The sequence below is a fragment of the Tamandua tetradactyla genome, chromosome 14 (assembly GCF_023851605.1).
Source record: "Tamandua tetradactyla isolate mTamTet1 chromosome 14, mTamTet1.pri, whole genome shotgun sequence".
Classification (NCBI taxonomy): domain Eukaryota; kingdom Metazoa; phylum Chordata; class Mammalia; order Pilosa; family Myrmecophagidae; genus Tamandua; species Tamandua tetradactyla.
The window spans coordinates 78225381-78246889 of NC_135340.1; the positions used below are offsets into that span (position 1 = coordinate 78225381).

The following is a 21509-nucleotide window of genomic DNA, read 5'->3' on the forward strand; positions in this document are numbered from 1 at the left end:
CTTCTCTTTCAACAGGGAATTCAAGCTTATAAAGACAATCTATTGAGCAATAACTACAAAAGTTCATGGCTTCTAACTTCCGTTACAACATCGACAAAACTAAACGGCAGCAAAACTTTGGCTAAGCAGAGTCATGTGCCGATAAAGCTGAGGAAATCCCTGATCAGAGTTTGACTGGATATAATTTATTAAATAAATGGGTTTATTTGGTCAGGCCAACAATAAATTTGATATTGTCCACTGGCAGAATATCTTATTGTGAAAAAAGCTGGTTTTATCTTGCGATATAGCACCTACAGAATGAAAGAAAACAAAGTCGCCTTTCCCAGATTTTACCAAAAAGGGGGGGAGGGGGACAGAAGGAATGACATAACATTGGGGCATTTTAATTTCTGTTGTGAAAAAATTTACTCCATAATTTCATAATAAAAATATTTTCACTTACAATCACAGAGTATTGGCACTGTAAGGACCCTTAGATGTGACCTAGTTCAATCCCTAATTTTTAAAATGAAGAAAAAGAGAATAAGATTTAGTGGGGAAAAAAAATCTTTGTATACATATACTTTACTAAAAAAAAAAAAAAGAACCTAATGTAAATAGAGCACTTATTAAAATTTGGGTAGTGGTTACATGGGAATGTTACATTATACTGCATAATCTAAAATTTCCATAATTTAAAAACATTTTTCCATTAAGGTTTAAATAAAGATGAAGAAACTAAAGCCCAATGAGATTAATGGCTCGCCCCACACAACACCTCATTAGGCCTAGAACCCAGGCTGTCTAAACGCCAGTGCAGTGCAGTGCTTTTTCAAATTTCAAGTAATGTTTTCAAACTAGAAGAAAAAATTTATACTATTAGATAGTAATCTGAAGAAATACTAGAACTTTAGAGGGCACTAGGCATTCAAATTCCTTAAACGTCTCTCTTTATTTGCCTTTCTTTCGCATATTTATTGTGGTGGGGGATGTAAACATGCATGGATTGATATGCAAACCATACTGAACCAATCAAAAGCTCAGTAATCAATCTATTAAAATGAGGTTCCTCCACAAGTCAGGGCAGGCTGATGGTTCTACTAACACATACGTTATTATCAATTATTCAGTAGCCACGTTTTTAAAAAAGTAGAATCAAGGGAAATGAATGTTAATGTATTTATCTAACTCAATATATTCAAAATTTTCAACATGCAATCAACATTAAAAATATGAGTGAAGGACTTTATATTATTTTTCTCCTGATTGAGAGTATTATTCAGAGTATTCAAAAGATGGCATGTGTTTTACACTTTACAGCACATGTGGGGACAACCCACATTTCAAACGCTCAATAGTCACAGTAGCACTATGCTATTGGACAGTGCAGTTCTATAACTATTTGTTGACTGAATTCAAAGCAGTCCATCCATCTGAGCTGTGCTTTCGATTTCCCTGCAAAGCTGACACAATTCCCAACTCTGATAGAGTGAGCAAGTATCCTTAATGCCCCCAAAGCTTAATGTGTAATTAGTGCAAATAATTAAGCTTTTTTAAGAGTGTGCACACATACTATTGTCTACTCTTATACACTCAACCCTCTAGAATAGGAAAGCTTGCGTAAATTCCTGGGCAACCAAGCATAATTAACGATGATGCTGGTCGTAGCTTGACTGTCTATCCCTTCTAAACAAATCTGAAAACCCTCTTTCTTAGGAAAGAAAAGTAAACAGAGGAAAGAAATCGCTTTCTCAAAAACTCATATCCTTAACAGTTAAGAATCCCCACTGACGTGCCTTTGTTAAAGATCGTCGCCTACTTATCTACAAACCCCAATTCTAAAAAGAAGGCAGCTAGTTCTTGTTCTCTATAAAATGCCAGAAAAGATAACTGCGAAATGCAATCTCCTTTTTCCTTTCCCTTGGTACCACTTGGTTAGTGTTTATGACCACGCAGCCATCCTTGCCACAACCAGAGCGGGAAAGATTTTCTTTTCATGTCGTGGAGCCAACTCAGGACAGCGACAGGGCCCCAGGGTGGGCAAGGATTTAGACCTCAGTGACCCAAACGGAGCGAACTGGGGCAGTGCCAGGGCGGACCCGCCGCATCTCCCGCATCAGGAGCCGGGAGCCCCGGGGGGCCGAGTGCGGCGGGGGTGAACACAGGCCTCTAAGCCCCGCATCTGCCGCCCCGGGAGGGGAAATCCTCCGGGCGCCCAGCGCTGAGCAGTCCCTGGCGGCGAAGGGAGCAGGGCCCGGGAAGGAGGCGGAGCTTGGCGGAGCCCCAGGCGTCGCCTCCTCGGCCCAGGAAGCCCGCCTGCAGCTACCCGCTCGCTTACCGCCCCAAATCCCCAGCTTCAACTGGGACTTGTCCAGGTTCTCCACATAATCCCCCAGGAAGCGATTCAGTAGGTCCGCGACCACCGACTCGAACACCATCGTGGGGCTGAGGCTGCTGGAGAGGGAGGAGCCAGAACCGCCCGGCGCGGCTGAGGGCGGAGACCCAAGCCGCGAATGACAGCCCCCGGGGTCCCGTCCCGCCTGGCGCCGCGCAGCCGCGTGACTCCGCTCGTGCGCACGCGCGCCGCCGCCAGCGCCGGGAAAGGGGTTGTGGGTCTCCGCGCTGCGCCCGCGTGGTCTCCGCAGCTGGAGCCGCTTGAGGACTAGTCGGGGAACGGCGGGGGCAGCCCCTTGGCAGCTCTGGCTGAACGGAAAGGGACGTTAGAAATGAAAAAAGGGGAGGCAGGAGTTACTGAGCACGGGCACATCTAAGTGGCAGCTCTGCTTCCCTGCAGCCGCCCCCCTCTTGACCTGGATCCCGCGGAGCTCGCCATCTGGGGCGTAGGCAGCTTCATGACGCCTCCCCACCCTCGCACCCCCCAATTCCCAGGGCCGGCCGGGAGGGAGCCCGGCGCTTCCCAAGTATAGTGTTGAGCACCTCTAAGCAACCGCCTCTTCACCTTATGGGTCAAGTAGGGCTAAGGGGACACTGCATTTTTGTTGTTGGATTTCAGCTGTACACGAGGCAAGGCTTGCTCCTTAAAAACACACTTTAATAATTTAAAAAAGATATTGCAACAGAACCGCCTCATGAGATGGCAAGTAAAATGGGAATTGAACATACGCTTTGTTGAAAACTCATTGTTTTTCTCCCTCCTGTGCTTGATTGACTATTAAGTCACAAGCCAACATAACTTCTTGATTATACCTCATTGCGGAAATAAAAATAAAACTTAGGCCTTTTTCTGAAAGTATGTGTTACCTGTTACATATAACTTGTTTCCATGCTATCATTGGATTGTCTTGGTAGCAAGACGTTAAATGCAGATAATTTATACCGCAAGGAATTCGGCCCTGGTAAAATTAAACTACTCATTGGCAAATGTCATCTTTTAGAGACTGGATTTTTTTTTCTAAAATGCCCAAAAAACTTTGAAATATAGTAAACAGATAAGTGTAAGAAATCTCTTGCTAGGAGTTAATGAGTGAAAGTGTATGTGGTGGTTTGAAGTTGTGTGTACCCCTGAAAAACTTTAAAATTTACTCTAGTCCTGTGGGTGAACCCTTTGTAAGGAGAGAGAGAAATACCACCTTGATAATATCTTGATTTGGATATTTTCTCAGCCTGAAAACCGTAAGCTAATAAATTCCCATTGTTTTAGCTGAACTATTTCATGGTACTTGCTTTAAGCAGCCTAAGAAACTAAAACAGGGCAGGCCACGGTGGCTCAACAGGCAGAGTTCTCACCTGCCCATGCAAAAATAAATAAATAAATAAATAAATAAAACTTTTTTTAAAACACTACTAAAAAAAGAAACTAAAGCAGTGTATGTGCATATTGTTCTAATAATAAACAATCTAGGCTTCAATGGAATCAAAAGAAAGTCATTTCTTAAAGTCCATTGGAGAAGAAAAAGAAGAAAATCAAAACCTTTTCAGTTGGTGTCACATAAGAGGAATGATACAAAAAAAAGATAGAACCAGCACTAACTAGTATTATCAACATATGCCTCCATCCTTCATTCCTGCAAACAGAAAATAAATCCTTAACCATTTGTTTTCCCTTTCTCAGTTAGGCAGACAAACTACCCAGGAGGCTTCTGGACTTCTCTTCTTCACCATCTACAATCAATTAAAAGCCAAACCTGTCTATTCTGCATCTTCCCTGTCTCCTAAATGTCTAGTCTGGCCTCCAGTTTTTCCCTTTTTCCAATTCATTCTTCATACTGGCACCAAAATTAGTTTCCCAAAGGACAGGTTAGTCTCTGGCTCAGAAACACCCAATAACTTTCCAGTGTTTGAAATGCCCTCAGCAATCTGTCCCCAAATTATCCTTCTAGACTTGTCCCCTTAACATCCACTCTCTCCTTGTTCACTGACACCAACTGAGTGGACTGCAAAGAAACAATATATGTTCTAGTTAAGGTTAGGCATGTATTCCTAATTTAACTTGTCTGGTCAGTTTAAATGAACACTATAAGTACATGGAATCTTGAACACAGCATGAGATTTTGTTGGTTTGTCCAGGTTCATGTGATGCCTCAATAAATCCCAGAGTGGTATGGACAGTGAATAAAGAATTATTTGGAAAGTCCCCTTGGGAAATGGAGAGAAAGAGGGAAATATTCAACTTCACCATTTGGAGAATTTTTTATATTCTCACAAGACTGGGGACAACAAAATCAATAGACTGAGCCCTTGATCTTGGGGTTTGCCCCTATGAAACTTATCCCTGCAAAGGATAAGCTAAGCCAACTTAAAATTAAGCCCAAGAGTCACCCCAAAAGAACCTCTTTTGTTGCTCAGATGTAGCCTCTCTCTAAGCTGACAGGGCAAGTGATCTCATGCCTTCCCCTTCTATGTGGGACATGACTTCCAGGAGTGTAAACCTCCCTGGCAACGTGGGACAGAAATCCAGGGATGAGTTGGGATTCAGCATCAAGGGATTGAGAAAACCTTCTCGACCAAAAGGGGAAAGAGAGAAATGAGACAAAATGAAGAATGAGTGGCTGACAGATTTCAAACAGAGTTGAGAGGTTATCCTGGAGGTTATTCTTACATATTATATAGATATCCCATTTTAGTTTATGGTATATGTGGCTAGAGGGAAGTACCTGAAACTGTAGAGCTGTGTTCCAGTAGCCATGTTTCTTGAAGATGATTGCATAATGATACAGCTTTTATAATGTGACTGTGTGATTATGCAAATCTTGTGTCTGATGCTCCTTTTATCTAGGGTATGGACAGATGAGTAAAAAATATGGATGAAAAATAAACAAATAATAGGGGAACAAAGATTAATATAAATTGAGTAGATTGAAATACTAGTGCTCAATGAGAGGGGGGTAAGGAGTATAATCATGGCGATGAATACATAACTATGTGATGATATTGTGAGCCACTTGATTGTATACCATGTACAGAATATTTGTACGTCAAGAATGTATGTTTGTTAAGATTTGACAATAAAAATATTTTTTTTAAAAATTAGGCATGCAGCATAAAAAGCTAAGAAACAAACCAGTACAAGAACATATGCAAATGGTAATGCGAGATTGTATGAGAAATGCCACAGGAAGAATGGAACTGTCAAGACTGTGGAAGAGAAGTTACAGTCTCTTGAGAGAGGTGGGCAACACTAATGCCTTGTATGGTAATAATTCTTTGCACTTCTATGATACTTTAACTTTTGAAAGAATAATTTATGTGTGTTTTTATATGCATCATTACATTTTACTTAGTGCTTCAGTTATACTTCATGAGTCATCGTGTGTTTTTTTATGCCAAGTGTTTTAGTTTATAAAAGCTGCTGGAATGCAATATACCTGAAATGGAATGGCTTTTAAAAAGGGGAATTTATTAAGTTGCAATTTTACAGTTCTAAGGCCATGAAAATGACCAAACTAAGGCATCCAGGGAAACATACCTTGACTCAAGAAAGGCCAATGGGTCCAGAACACCTTTGTCAGCTGGAAAAGCACATGACTGGCATCTTCTATCTTTCTCTCCTGGGTTTTTCATTTCATTTCATAAGAAATAAATAAATAAGGGGTGCTCTCCTGCATCTCCAAAGATCTCTGGCTGTGTGGCTCTCTCCATCTAAAGCTTTTTCTAAAATGGTTTCCTCTTAAAGGACTCCAGTAAGCTACCCCACCTTGAATGGATGGAGACACATCTCCATGGAAACATTCTAATCAAAAGTTACCACCTTCATTAGGTGGGGTTCTGTAAAGAAACAAATCAGCAGGAGATATCCATAGATATAAAATTTATAAAAGTGTCTCACATAACGGTGGGAATGTAGAACCAGTTACAAGCTGGTTGATGAAGCTCCTCAACAAACTCTCAGGAGAGGCTGGCTGGACAACCATAGAAATGGATGGGTCCAAAATCGTAGGTCAGGCTGTGAAGCTGGCAACTCCAATGGAGGGTCTGGACGAACTCCACAGGAGAGGCTCACTGGCTGAAGCAGGAAGAGTAACTGTCTCTTCTGAATCCTCCTTAAAAGCCTTCTGGTTATAGTCATGCCCTGTGAAAACCAATTTTTGTAGACCTGCTACAAAGAGGTCATTAGTATCATTCAGTATGAACAGAGAAAAGTGATAATCCACTCAGACCTAAAATAAAAGACAATTACAACTGTGAAAAAAAAAAAAAAAAGCCTTCTGGTTATTAGATTAAGCATCACTCATTGCAGAAGATACTCCCCTTAGCTGATTACAAACACAATTAGCTGTGGATGCAGTCAAGGTAACCATAATTTAAGTCCATGAAATGTCCTCACAGCAACAGACAGGCCAGTGCTTGCCCGACCAGACAACTGCGCACCACCACCTGGCCAAGCTGACACATGAACCTGACCATGACACCACCTAAAATTGGAACCTGAGTTTCTCCATGGAAACAATAAAAAAAAATCTCATCCAGCAATACTGAGTGAGGATTAAAGAACTTGGTGTTTCTGCGGTACGTAATAGCTTCAAATCAGCACACCAAGGCATGATTTTCATCACATCATCACAAAAGAACTGTAATGTAAGTGATGCGGGTAATAAGTAGTACTGTCCTCATTTTATAGGAAAATTATGCTCAGGGATGTTAAAGGACTTAGCAACCCTCACTCGCCACTGACAGCCTGCCTCTCCGTCTGCACGCCCGGCAGCTGCCCCACAGAAATGCTTCAATTACCCGCAGTCATTCTCCAGATAAGGCCAGTGTCCAGGGCACTGGCTCCTCATCTCACTCAGGCTTATGCCAAAGATGTAAAATTCGGTGCAGATGCCCGAGCCTTAATGCTTCAAGCTGTAGATCTTTTAGCTGACGCTGTAGCCACTACTATGGGGTCAAAGGGAAGAACAGTGATTATTGAACAGCGTTGGGGAAGTCCCAAAGTAACAAAAGATGGTGTGACCTTTGTAAAGTCAATTGACTTGAAGGATAAATATAAAAATATTGGTGCTAAACTTGTTCAAGATGTTGCCAATAACACAAATAAAGAGGCTGGGGATGGTACCACCACTGCTAATGTACTGGCATGCTCTATTGCCAAGGAAGGCTTTGGGAAGATTAGCAAAGGTGCTAATCCAGTGGAAATCAGGAGAGGTGTGATGTTAGCTGTTGATGTAATTGCTGAACTCAAAAAGCAGTCAAAACCTGTGACAACCCCTGAAGAAACTGCTCAGGTTGCCATGATTTCTGCAAACGGAGACAAGGAAATTGGTAAAATCATTTCTGATGCAATGAAAAAGGTTGGGAGAAAGGGTGTCATCACAATAAAGGATGGAAAAACATTGAATGATGAATTAGAAATTATAGAAGGCATGAAGTTTGATCAGGGTTATATTTCTCCATACTTTATTAATACATCAAAAGGTCAGAAATGTGAATTTCAGGATGCCTATGTCCTGTTGAGTGAAAAGAAAATTTCTAGTGTCCAATCCATCATACCTGCTCTTGAAATTGCCAATGATCACCGTAAGCCTTTGGTCATAATTGCTGAAGATGCTGATGGAGAAGCTCTTGTTCTGAATAGGCTGAAAGTTGGTCTTCAGGTTGTAGCAGTCAAAGCTCCAGGTTTTGGTGATAATAGAAAGAACCAGCTCAAAGACATGGCTATTGCTACTGGTGGTGCAGTGTTTGGAGAAGAGGGGTTGACCCTAAACCTTGAATATGTTCAACCTCATGATTTGGGAAAAGTTGGAGAGGTCATAGTGACCAAAGATGATGCCATGCTCTTGAAAGGAAAAGGTGACAAGACTCAAATTGAAAAACATATTCAAGAAATCATCGAGCAGTTAGATGTCACAACTAGTGAACATGAAAAGGAAAAACTAAATGAACGTCTACCAAAACTTTCAGATGGAGTAGGTGTGCTCAAGGTTGGTGGAACAAGTGATGTACAAGTGAATGAAAAGAAAGACAGAGTTACAGATGCACTCAATGCTGCACGAGCTGCTGTTGAAGAAGGCACTGTTCTGGGAGGTGGTTGTGCTCTGCTTCGATGCGTTCCAGCCTTGGACTCATGAACTCCAAATAATGAAGATCAGAAAATTGGTATAGAAATTATTAAAAGAACACTCAAAATTCCCACGATGACCATTGCTAAGAATGCAGGTGTTGAAGGTTCGTTGATAGTTGAGAAAATCATGCAAAGTTCCTCAGAAGTTGGCTATGATGCTATGCTGGGAGATTTTGTGAATATGGTAGAAAAAGGAATTATTGATCCAACTAAGGTTGTAAGAACTGCTTTATTGGATGCTGCTGGGGTGGCCTCTCTGTTAACTACAGCAGAAGTTGTAGTCACAGAAACTCCTAAAGAAGAGAAGGACCCTGCAATGGGTGCAATGGGTGGGATGGGTGGGATGGGTGGGATGGGAAGTGGCATGTTCTAATTCCCAGAAGAGTGCTTTACTATGATTAATGAACTGTGATGGGAAGCTCAAAGCAGTGTTTCTCACCAATAACTTAGTCATTCGAAGAAAATGACAGAAGAACAGGCTGGCTGATGTAAGAAGATCACTATAACCATCAGTTACTGGTTTCAGTTGACAATGCATATTGGTTTATTGCAGTCATTGTCCATGCCTACAGGTAACTTATTTTGTATTTTTTGAATAAAAAGACATTTGTACATTCCTGATACCTGGTACAGGAGCCATGTGCCTGTGTACTGCTTTCAGCTTAAATCACTGAGGCATTTTTACCGATTGTGTTAAAATCAGGATTTTAGTGTTTGCCATCACTACATGAGAAGTTAAGCAGCAGCCTTTCTGGGGTGAGTAAGAATAATTGTGTATAAAATAGAAAAATATCCAATTATGTGACAAACCTTTGTGTAATAAAAAAAATTGTTTAAAGTTAAAAAAACAAAAAAGGACTTATCAAAATCCCAAAGCAGGTACAAATTTCCTCTGCCTCCCTGGGCACTGCCACTAGACTAGTAGTGATTCTCAGAGTCTTACTTTAAAAGGTTAATGGCAGAATAGAAAATCTCAAAATTGAAAATTCAGCTTAAAAGTGTTACTACAAATAATACTATTACCATATAGCATAAAAAGCCTTTATCTTTTTATATTTTCCATTTTCAGCATTATTTGAGGGACTGATTATTATGTGCATATAGTAATACCCCAAATCTTTCATACTTCTTGAAGAAGCCAGAAAGTTTCAGCCCCAATTTAAAACAAACTATAATTAATACCATGAAATGCCATCAGCACACTAAGTACAGCACTCTACAAGGAGAAATTCAGATAGAGAGTAACTGAAGTATATGAATGTTCTAGCATTTATAGTTCTTACAGATATTCTGGCTTGAAAACAATGAGAAGGACAACAAAGATGGCCACAAGTTAAACTGAAAAGTAGGGATTGAGCAATAAAAACAGCAGAGCAAAATATTTCCGTTAAAAACAAAGTCAAAATTAGGGACACAAAAAATTAGCAACTTTACTTTAAAAAATAATCAAATTTCACACTACCCAACACCCACAGCCCATTCCCCAAAGCTGGGGATGGTGAAGAAAAACAAAAGGAAGTATGTTAAAAAGGAAAAGGGGACAAAAGCTAGAGATTTTCTACAGTTCATGGTGTAATGGACTGTAGAAAAATTAGGAACGCATGTTAGTTTGCTAGCTGCTGGAATGCAATATACCAGAACTGGAACGGCTTTTACAAAAGGGGAATTTAATGTTACAAGTTTAGAGTTCTGACAAAGTGAAAGTGTCCAAATTAATGCACCAACAAGAGGTTGCCTTCACTCAAGAAAGGCTGATACTGTCTGAAACACCTCTGTCAGCTGGGTAGTCTGGTCCCTTGCTCCTGGGCTCCATTTCTTTTAGCCACTGCTCCTGTGTGGCTTCCTCACTTCACTTCTCCAGGGCTGGCTTTCATCTCTTGGCTTCCCTTGGCTGGCTCCAGGTTCTGGCTCTCATGGCAACGTCTGCTGAGCTCCAAACATCTCCAGAACATCCGTGTCTGTTCTTTTTTTTTTTTTTTTTTTTTTTTTTTTTAGAGAAAGGGAGGAAGGGAAGGAAAGACAGAGAAGGAAGGAAGGATGGAAGGAAGGGAAACATTTTTAAACATTTTCTTGTTTTATTATATTTTGTTTGTTTATTTGTTTTTTACATGGGCTGGGGCCGGGAATCGAACCGGGGTCCTCCGGCACGGCAGGCAAGCACTCTTGCCCGCTGAGCCACCGCGGCCCGCCCCCGTGTCTGTTCTTTAAGTGTCTGCATCTATGCCAACTCTGCTGTTGGCTCTGAGGCTTCTGCCGTTTCTGTCAGCTCTCTCTCTCTCTGTTGGCTCTGTTGTTCCTGTCATTTCTGACTCTCTCCAAAATGTTTCCCCCTTTAAAGGATTCCAGTAAACAAATCAAGACCCACAAGACCCATCTAAACAAAAGTTAATGACCACAATTGGGTGTCACATCTCCATGGAGATAATCTAATCAAAAGATTCTAAATGACAGTATTGAATCAAGATTCAAAGAAATGGTTGCTCCCACGATATCGGATCAGGATTAAAACATGGCTTCTCTAGGGTACACCGTACTCTCAAACTGGCACAGAGGGTTAGCTGGGAGAAAGCATGGAAGTTGACAACAGAATGTTTGAGCTGGAGGAAAACTTAGAAGATCATATGAGTAGTCCAACCTCCTCATTAGAGAGATGGAGACACTGAGTGACAGAGAGAATTAAGGGACTTGCCTAAAGTCCCACAACTAGTTAATGATTGTCAGAGTAAAGCCCAAGTGTGCTGACTCCCTGGCTTGTGGTCCTTCCATTACCCCATGCTGTAGTTGTAGCGAATGAGACAGATAATTCAGAACACCAGTATTTTAATGATTGAAAACTCTCTTCTTGCTTTCCTTGACACCCAGCCTCTTATACATTATATATTTTTTAATCTGCTTTAAAATGTTCAGTTTCCTTCTACTCTGACAGCACCTCTGACCTCAATGGTGTGTGATCTATTTATGCTTACTTCACAGAATTGTTTTCCAGCTCCATTACTGGATGTTCCCATAGTTACATCCCTGAGCTAGGAACGGCCACAATCTTCCTCTGAGTAGATTTGTGTGTTCTAGGCACACAGCTGGCCCTATTACACCATCTTCCCAAATACCAGGTAGCTCATATTTTTGAGGAAAATAAACATGTTTTAATGAGGTCAGTCATGCAAGGGCACATCTTTGCTGTTTTTAAGAAATCCTATGCAGGAAATGCTTCTCAAGTGTTATTGAAGAAGGTGAATTTCTAATAAAAACAAAGTAAATCCACTTGCTTGGCCAGGAAATGTTTGTAAAGGACTTCATGAGTGAATCAGCTAATCCCTGGCCAGGCAAATCTGTATTATAATAATACTGGTAAAAATAACAGCAGCTAATAGTTAGTCAGCACTTACTGTATACCAGGTATTTTCATGCAGATCTTTTTAACCATCACAATAATTGTCCATGGTAGGTATTATTACCCCATTTTATAACTTGGGCTCAGATAGATTAATTAACTTGCCCCAGTCCAATCACTAAAAAAGTTGCATAATAGCAATTTGAACCTAAGACAGGGTCATTCCAGTCTATATTTATTTACTCCTAAATCATTTCTAATGCCCTAATGCATTTTTCCTTTCTCCCACCAGAACACAGCTTTGCTTAACAACTTTTCCCCACCTTCTCACTGTGAGCTCTGATCTGTGCACCTCATCATTTTAACCAGGGGTTATGTTCTCACTCACAGACTAACTCTCCCAAGGAGAGGTGAGGCAATATAAATGTACGTGACCCTCAGCATAAAAATTGGCAATCACTGTTCTTTGGATTTGGCCTTGTCCTAGGAATTTTGGCCAGGAGTGGAGTAGTATAAAAACAAAGAGGTGATAGCCAAGGGCCTTGTAAACCCAGAGATCCACAACCCCAACTTCTTCCCACACTAAATGTATAATGTGCTTAATAAAGTTTCTTTGCACTCCAGCTTCAGCCAAACGGAATTCAAAATATTCCATCCTCACCAATTCATTCCACTTTAGACTGATGTACGTGGTTGATATGATCTCGTACAGCCTGGATCCACCTGCCTAGCATATTGGCTAGAACCCAGGAAGCGTTCAGTAACTATTGCTTTCAAAGAATCAATGAACTAGTGAACATTTGCTCTTATCTCTAATAACATTAAATATAATATCTGACATTTATTGTTCATGTCAGGCTCTATGCCAAACTCTTCACATGCATAACGACCCTATAGGGAGATAAAAATTATCAATTTTACACTTGACACTGAGGCTTAGAAGGTGCAAGTAACTTGCTCAAGGTCACACAGTTAGTGAACTGCCATTCTGGAACTCAAAACCAGATCTAACTTCAGACACAACTTTCTTCACCACTACACTCTACAACCTTCCTTCTGTCTTTACAAATGATAATCATTATTGTTGCTACTGTGCATTTAGTACTTACTGTGCGCCAGGTAAGTACTAAGTATTTTACATTATTATATTCATTTAATACCCCAAACAACTAATTTATACTCGTTAACTTAGTAGGTATTATTTCCTCCAATTTACATCACTGCATGACCTTGAGTAAAGTACTTGTAAGGCCATAAACCAGAGAAGCTATAAATTCTCAGATAAGGCAAACACCCCCGCAACCTGCCTCCCCTCTCCATCCCAGGTGGGCGCATCTTACGATGCACAGTCCTAGGCACTATAGCTATCTGTACTAGAACCACTTCTGATGGGTATCAGTAACTTCAAAAAAACATGTTTTTGATCTTGTACATCTCAACTTGACTCTGTGCCTTCCTTGTTCTCGTACCATGTAGCCTTTTATTACCCCCTGGATGATGCTGAGAGCTACTCTGAACATCCTGCAGCTGCCCAGGACCAGTTTCCCTGTCTGTAGGTTTCCGTAATAAGGTGTTATTATTTTGCTATATGGAGTGGCCTGCTTCAGTTTTTTATCTTAACTGCCCACTGAACTTTAGCGGAACCTATTCTGTAGATTCATGGCCAGACAGTACTCAACCTTTGAAACACAGTTTTTCATCTATAAAACAGGAATAATTTTGCAGGGTTTCTGTCACAGTTCTAGCCACTATATGTAGATCATATAATACAAGGCAGTACTTTTTTTTTTTATCATTGCCCTCCCCCCTATGTGGGACATGACATCCAAGGGTGAAAGTCTCCCTGGAGACATGGGAGATGAACCCCAGGGATGAATCCAGACCTGGCACTGTGGGATCAACAATTCCATCCTGACTAAAAAGGGGAAAAGAAGTATAATTGACAAGGTCAATTGACCTTGTTACACAAGCTTCAATTAGACCTTGCTACCTATCATAACCTGCCAACCCCTAAGCAGGACCATTCCAGCCAATCCTAAAAAACACTTAGGGCAATATATAAGATTCCACAAGGGTTCCATGCACTAGAGTAACCTTCCAGAGACCTACAACCTCCAGATGGGTCCCTGGTCCAGGTAAGTCCTGAAACCTAGCCCAGCCTCTCCAGAACATCAGATAGTTCCATCTTCCTACCCCATATTAGTGACAGACCCTTCCAATATCAAAACTTAAGAATTGCCATAGCCCAAACACCCCTAAAGAGAGGTATGGAAAAATCAAAGGTGATGGTGGAGTTATACAGATAAGATAGGATTTAACAAATGAATATGAATGCTGAATCATTAAATTGATATCTCCTTTACTCTCTAGTGTTTTAGAGGTGCTAGAAGTAAAAACCTAAAACTGTGAAATTGTAACCCATGTCAAAGTCTGAAATATGTTCTACGACTAACTGTGGTGCTGTGCTTTGAAATTTATAGATTTTTGTATATATGTTATTTTTCACAAAAAAAGTCGAGTGTGATGATAAAAACATATTAAGCCTTCTAACCTCTATTTATATTCTGGAGCAGGTAGAAGGAAAAATTTGAGAGGATCGTAATAGTCCATGACAAAACTCTGGGATATATCCTGTAACCACATGTTGAAGAGTGCTTTGAAAACTATTGCTTTTTATTTCTTTGCTTTGAATACATGTTATACTATACAATTAAAAAAGTTAAAAATAAAATACAAGGCAGTACTTTTATTCCCTGCAAATTTCTTTTTTATTTAACAATATATTTCAGGCAGCTTCCATTTTTTATATATAGTGACGCTTCATTCTTTTATTCTTTTTTTTTAATTTGCAGATTTTATTGAAATTCACATTCACATTGGTATTCTCACAGCAAGTCAGTATCTTATGTAAAAAGATCATACACAGGCCAGTTACCAAAAGAAAGGAAAAAGGAGTTGTCCCAAATGGGCGCAGCCTAGGAAGGCAAGATGTGTGTGGTCCGGGTACTTCCACGGATGGTTTCCACAGCTCAGATGTGTACAGGAGTATGGTCTTCCTGGTCAAAAACCAGGACAATGGCTTAGGAAGAGGGTTGTGCCTTTTTTTAAAACTGAGGAATAAGATGCATACAACAAAGTGCCCCGATTTTAACTGTATACTAAATTATTTTTTTAACTTATAGATACGTCTGTAGCTCTACCCAGATAAAGATATGGAACATCTCCAGCACCCCATTCGACTACCCTCTACCCAGAATTGGTTTATAATCAACAAAGAAACGTTTAAAATCAAAACTGAAAACCCAAAGCAATTAAGGAGTTGCAAAAGCTGGGCAACCAAATGGCGGGATTTGGAGGAAGGTACGTGTTAAGAATAAGGCAAACCGGAACTGTGTCTTCACTGCTTACCTGTAGAGTGCATTCATACATTAGGCTCTCAAACCTCACAACGACTGTGATGGAAAGACTTAAACCTCTTTTGCACATGAGGAAACAAACTTGTCCACGATTTCCGAGGAGAATACCCCACCCAATGCACGCGAGAGAAGGAACCGGGCCCTTGAATTTGCACAGCAGATTCAGACACGTGGCAATGGGAAAGGGGAGGGCCTGGAATCCGGTTACCTGGCAGCGCCGCGCCCGCCTGCCCATTGGCCTGCGCTTCCAAGCCACCGCCTTAAAGGCGCTCGCCGGCTGTCCTGGAGCAGAGGTGCTTAACCCCGTCGCGCGCGCTTTTTACTTACCCCAAGCTGCGACCCTCTTCGGACTGGCCCCCCAGGCCGAACCGTGTGGAGAGCCTTCGGACACCGAACCCCAGGCACCTTAGGAGGGACCGGTCTGCTCGCTTGATTCCCCTAAATTCTCGTCTGAGCTCTTTACGCATACAAAGGAAAAGTAAGTAGCAGATGCCTGGAGGGTATAATTATGTTAATTGTCAATGAGGATTAGAATGCAATAATCCTAGAATTCGGAAAGCGATTGCACAAAACAAAGCTCCTCTTAGCATGGTAGACAGTGCCACCAAAGTTAGCCGCCAACATTTGAGGCCAGAGAGGGTAGATCGAGGTTATGAGCCACAAATCCCGAAGTGTCCATGACAATGGAATAGGGCCAGGACAGGAGAACGACTACTTTGCAATATCTAAAAAATAGTGTGCTGTAGGGCATGCAGTGCTGTTGACCTGGCCCCAAGAAAGGCAGGAGGAAGCACCCCGAAAAGTAGAAGAAAAGGGCAAAAATTGCTGCGCACCACAGAGCTAGCTTTGGCAATATGTGTGCGCTTGTGATTGCAGGCAGACCAGCGCCAACACACCTGTCGCCTGATGTGGTGCCTGGAGCGGATCCGCCAGGGTCCCGAGTGCCTCCTACCGCGCAGAGATGGGGTGCTTCGAGGCCACGCCCGCCGAAACGCCGCCGTTGCCCCCACTGCGTATGCCAACGTGCTCACCCCCGACCGCATCCCCGACTTCTGCATCCCACCGCGTCTCGCGCCTGGTCAGGCCTCCGTCACGATCCGGAGCTCCTGGGTCGAAGAGGTAGGGGCAGACCCGGGCGCCGGCCGCACCGACTGGGACCCACGTTCTCAGGCCGCGCTCTCGTTGCCGCACCTGCCCCGCGTGCGCACCGCCTACGGCTTCTGCGCGCTGCTCGAGAGCCCGCACACCCGCCGCAAGGAGTCACTCTTCCTCGGGGACCCCGGCGCCACCGCGCTCCTGCGGCCGCTAGCCGCCGGGCAGGTGTCCAGCCTACGAGCCCACACCTACCACGGCGTTGGCGGCGAAGGAGGCGTTCCCTGCGCGCCCCAGGGCTGGCCGCGAGTCCGGGGCGGAGCTTTCAACGTCACTCCCGCGGTCTCCGGCGGCCCTCGCTCGCCCCGGGACGCCGTCCCCTCGAGGCCCCGCCGCCGCCGCCTCCTGCGCGCCACTGACCGGCTGCTGGGCCGCGCACTGAGAACCCGGAGGCGTCGCGACCCGGCCGGCTCCCGCTCTGTCTCCGGCGGGGACGGGGACGCAGACGCAGAGCGCGGCGCCTGCTCGGGACCGCCGGCCCCGGGCCCCTCTGAATCCCCGCCGCCACTCTCGGTCTCGCGGCCCGAGCGGCTGGAGGCCGAGGGCACCGTGGCTCTGGGTCGCGCCGGCGGCGTCCTGCGCCTGGCCGCCGACTACTGCCCGGGCAGCGGGCGCCTCCGCATCCGGCTGCTGCGCGCGGAGGGCATGGCCGGGGGTGCCGAGGGAGCCCGCGCCCTCGGCTGCCGCCTCAGCTTCGTCCTGCAGTCGCCGGGCGAGACGCGCAAGCGGCGCAGCGCCGTGGTCGGGCGGAGTCGCGACCCGGTGTTCGAGCAGGACTTCTGCTTTGACGGGCTCACGGAGGACGAGGTGCGCCGCATGGCGGTGCGCGTCAAGGCCAAGCACAAGGGCCGCGGCCTGGAGCGAGACCGCGAGCTGGGCCGGGGCGAGCTGCTGCTGGGCTCCCTCCTGCTCCTCTGACGGGACCTTCGGGTGCCTGCAGTCGCTTTGTACAAAATAAATCTTTGGGTTTTTTTTACTCAGGCCTATCTATTAGCCACCATTGACAGAGCTAATAGTTAGTTATTATCCCAGTAAAGGATGTAAAATTTTGCATAGATACCCTCAAAATTCTCAGCAGAAGTCATGGTGGTCAATACTAGTTTCCCAATATAGAAAGCCAGTTGCATTTCATATGTTCCACGCACTCCTACAGGCTAATAATAAACCACAAAATCTGTTTGCCCTAATCTCATTTTGAACTTTGCTCATTCCACAACACCCACTGAAACTCTTAAAGCATTTATTACTGTGAAGCATTTTTTCAGACCCTGGACAAGAAAGAAGCAGCAAGAAGGGTGGAGTGACTTGTCCAAAGTCAGCCGTGAAAAGTATTAGTAGGAACTCCAATATGGTATTCTTGGCCACATCTTGTTGGAAAAGCATGAGAAATTGGAACCATTTTAATGTTCTGAAGCATAATAACAGCTTTACAAATATTAATCTGCTTAATTCTTAAAACACCTCTGAAAAGTAGTCATCTTTATTGCCTTTTTACTGCTGCAGATATCGAGGCACAGAATAAAGAGCAGAGTCAGGATTTGAACCTATGCAAGCAGTGTGTTGTACTCACTACTTGTAATTCCACAATACTTAAAGGGCTCATCTCATGTTGTGACTTTGCAACTTTTATCTGAAAATGTTGACTCTGAGGTTGGTGCCTCCTTTCACATTCGTGAGCCTCTAGTGAAAAAGCAAACTGGCTGAAATGAACAATTCATTACCTCATGCTGATGAGTTCAGGCCTTGAGATGAGCTGGTAATTCTGAGTCTCTGTCTGAAGAGGAAGCTAACTAGCCTCAGAGTCACAGAAACAGGGATGCCAGCTTGATTGGAACCAAGTGAACTAATCTGCCAGAGCAGGAAATCTGGATATGCATGCAACATTGCTGTATTTCTGGCCTCAGATAAGAGTAATAGATTTAGTATGTTTTAAAGGATGATTTTCCTTCATCTCTCATGTTAACTGCCAACCAGTTAATTTTCTTATGTATATAGGAGAAACGGGTGTCCTGAATGAGAGTTTACAATGTTGAAATGTTTCAACATGTGGTACGGTGTTAAATATGATTATAAATCTGGATTCAGAGGTGGACTCTGCTTTCACTAAACGTGAGAACAGTTTTATCCATTGGTGCACATGAAAAATGCTGCAGTGCTCTTTTTTCTTTTAGAAAAGAGCTTCAGTTTCAGTCACAACTCAGACATAATCTGAAATGGGTTATTGTGTTGAGTATTTACAATGAGAATGCTGAATAACTGTGAAGAATAACTTTGAAGTCAATGACTCTATGAAAATCAGCCACATCCAAAAGCTTGCAGTTGTTGACCAAATGAATGATGACCCTAACAGTAGTTTAGGCCAACCATGTGCCCTTCTAGCCACTCTACATTATCATGCCCTTGGCCTTTAATTCAATATTTTTTTAACTTCATGAGTGAAGAATTTTGGAATGGTGGCTGCTGAGTTCACGTTTGTAATATTTTAATAGGAAAATAAATGGAGAGTGAAAACAGTTGGCCAAGTACACAATCATTGTAGGTTTTTATTTTTCTACTTTTTAAAAATTAAAAACAGATTGCACTGATGGTTTAAATAGCAAAACCTTACTACAGAAAAGGTTGCAATCACCGCTGTCACTATATTAGATACTGAAGTAACAGTTTGGGGGCAAAAGTGTCATTTTTTAAGTAGATTCAGGGTCCTAAATTCTCCATGAAATAAGGGTGGTTATTTTCAAATAGAGTAATTAATAACAGAGCCAGAAATATAACCAATTCTAGTCTCATTTTGCCCTTCCACCTAATGAGATCATTATTTCCAAGAAAGGAAAAACCACTGTGTATAAATTATTTTACATTACTGAACTAATTTGATTTTTTTTGGGGGGGGAGGATTTAAGAAATTTTATTTCCAATGGAAAATTTTTGTGATGTCAGCCTTTTGTGTTACGCTCTTCTGCCCTCTAGTGGATCCCTCATGTGTTTTGTCAGGGACTTTATTGTCTTAGTGCTAAATCACCTCAGCTGAATCTAATGCCAGACCAATCTAATGCCAGAGATGAACAAACCAATGACCTTGAAAATGTGTGCTATTATATTGTGGTGAAGATTCACATTGCAAATAACTGAGTACAACGGAGTGCAGAAATTGACAAAAATATTTTAGACTTAAAAGGTAGGAAAACGTATCCCCAAAACAGTGATGCTGGAAGTGTGTGGCAATGGCATGTTGATTGTAGAAAACAGCTTTAAGAGTTCTCATGCTTCTCACTGAGTAATAGGCACACACATCTTCTCCACAAATGATATGGGACGATATTGCCTCTTTGTGGTTTAAATATGTGAACATATTCAAATAAAATACCTATACAAAAGAGAGTGAATATGCCAGTTTAAATAGCATTAACTGAATACAAATTAACAAATCAAACCCACTGCATCGTCATCTGGTTTTCCAATGCTAATGCATTCTACACGTAATTTACTAGCTTTCACTGTGTTTAAGTCATTACTTTAGAATTGGATTTTCTTTTATGCATACTTCAACAATCCCCCAAAACGTTCCCCCATATCCATTCCCAGGACCTAGGTCAGAAAACTATTTTTTCGTCAAAGATGTTTAAAAGAGCAAAAAGCGAGTTTAATGTGATCACTAAGATAGTAAAGCAAGAAAAATATATGTAGACAAAAAGGCATTGGACGGGATGGGTTTGTTTAGAACATCTGTTAGGGGGCAGACCAAGTTTCCAGATTTATAGCTAAATAAGACAAAAAATTAATTTCAGTAGTGTAAAGAAAATAAAATGTGATAATGGGAAAGAGTTGGACTAAGCTGTGAGGGCACCTTAGATCAGGCGGTTAAGAAAGGCTCCTATGAAGACCTAGCAATGAGACCCTTCAATCCGGGGTCCTGATCTGGTACTTTTGGCCCCTCAAGGTCCCCTAATAAGTGATTTCCTAGGAATTCTGCTAGTACCTTATTACTAGTGAGATGTACTCCCTGGTGTGGGATTCAGCCTTGAGGTGTAGAAGCTACTTTGCCTCCAGGTTTGAGAGTGCAACAGATGGAATGGACCTGAGGCAGTACATGCTGTTTACAAACCGAGTTTTCACTCTCCTGTATATGGACACAGCACAATTCCATTAGGTATTAGCTAAGAATTTTATTATGGTCATATAATGGCTATGGATTTAATCTGAGATGATGTCAGACTGTCCAGATTAGGCCTACCACAGTATTACAGAGGAAATAAGAAGAAGAAATAATTTTGCACTTTATGGTTTTCATAGCAAACCTTTTCTTCGTTATGCCTTTAAAGCTTGTCAGCCTCTGTGAGGGTTGATCACTCTAATTGTACCTGCAATAGATGCTATAGGTTGGTTCCTTCAACATCCCATCAATCCCTTATTCCTTTCTGCTAAAGAGACTAGTACACAAAAACGTGTCTCCGTGACCTGTTTGCAGCTAGGGTTGGCCTTGTAACTCAGCTATGGCCAATGAAACATAAGTCTGATGATATTACTTTGTCACCTTCCTCTCCTTTTCCTGCTGGAAAATGCAAACTGCTTGAGGGATGGCAGCCATCGCTAAGGAAGGCAGAAGGATCTTTTCTCTTCAAAGCCATCACTGATCCTTCACGCCAGTACTGAACAGCCTACAGCCAGACTTCATGCCCATGGGACAAAATACATTCCTCACTTGTTTCAGTGGATGTCGAGTTTTCATAGCTATCTGAGTAAAATTCCCATTTTACAGCAAAGGACACTGAGAGTCAGAAAAGTTAAGTAAATTGCACAAGATCATATAGCTAGGAAATCATGAATCTCAGTACAGACCTCTCCGACATCCATGTTCACTGCTTTTTTCCACAACTTCTCATTGTCTCTCTTCATGTAAGCTCCTTTTTAGCAGTTTAATTGAAGCATAATTGACATGCAAAAAATTGTACCTATTAAAAACATACAACCTGATGGGTTCTAACATACATGTACACCCAAAAAAACATCACCTTGATCAAGACAATGAACGTACCCATCACCCCTGTGATGAATTGAAGCTATTATGTACCCCAGAAGAAGCCACATTCTCTTGGTCCATTCCTGTGGGGGT

General features: G+C 42.4%; 2 protein-coding genes, 1 long non-coding RNA gene and 1 pseudogene across 4 annotated transcripts in view; 2 read left to right on the forward strand and 2 right to left on the reverse strand.

Annotated features, from left to right (window-relative positions):
* Window positions 1-2503, reverse strand: part of VPS13C (vacuolar protein sorting 13 homolog C) — a 227916-nt gene extending 225413 nt beyond the window's left edge. Inside the window, exon 1 of one of the 2 annotated variants that reach the window (XM_077128091.1) lies at window positions 2321-2503. In XM_077128091.1, coding sequence (XP_076984206.1) covers window positions 2321-2420 — 100 coding nt within the window. In that variant the 5' untranslated portion in view covers window positions 2421-2503. The remainder of the gene's footprint in view (window positions 1-2320) is intronic. The other variant, XM_077128092.1, reaches the window with a different exon arrangement.
* A 4654-nt stretch (window positions 2504-7157) lies between these two features.
* On the forward strand, window positions 7158-8873 carry LOC143655193 (60 kDa heat shock protein, mitochondrial pseudogene; annotated as a pseudogene).
* A 5757-nt stretch (window positions 8874-14630) lies between these two features.
* Window positions 14631-16611, reverse strand: LOC143656211 (uncharacterized). The gene is made up of 3 exons (XR_013162432.1): window positions 16144-16611; window positions 15575-15740; window positions 14631-14887 (listed from the first exon to the last, which is right to left on the reverse strand). It is a non-coding gene; the product is annotated as an uncharacterized LOC143656211 (long non-coding RNA).
* Window positions 15498-19902, forward strand: C2CD4A (C2 calcium dependent domain containing 4A). The gene is made up of 2 exons (XM_077128093.1): window positions 15498-15725; window positions 16124-19902. The coding sequence occupies exon 2, from the start codon at window positions 16154-16156 to the stop codon at window positions 17315-17317; it is 1164 nt and encodes a 387-aa protein (XP_076984208.1). The 5' UTR covers window positions 15498-15725; window positions 16124-16153; the 3' UTR covers window positions 17318-19902.
* The last annotated feature ends 1607 nt before the right edge of the window (window positions 19903-21509 follow it).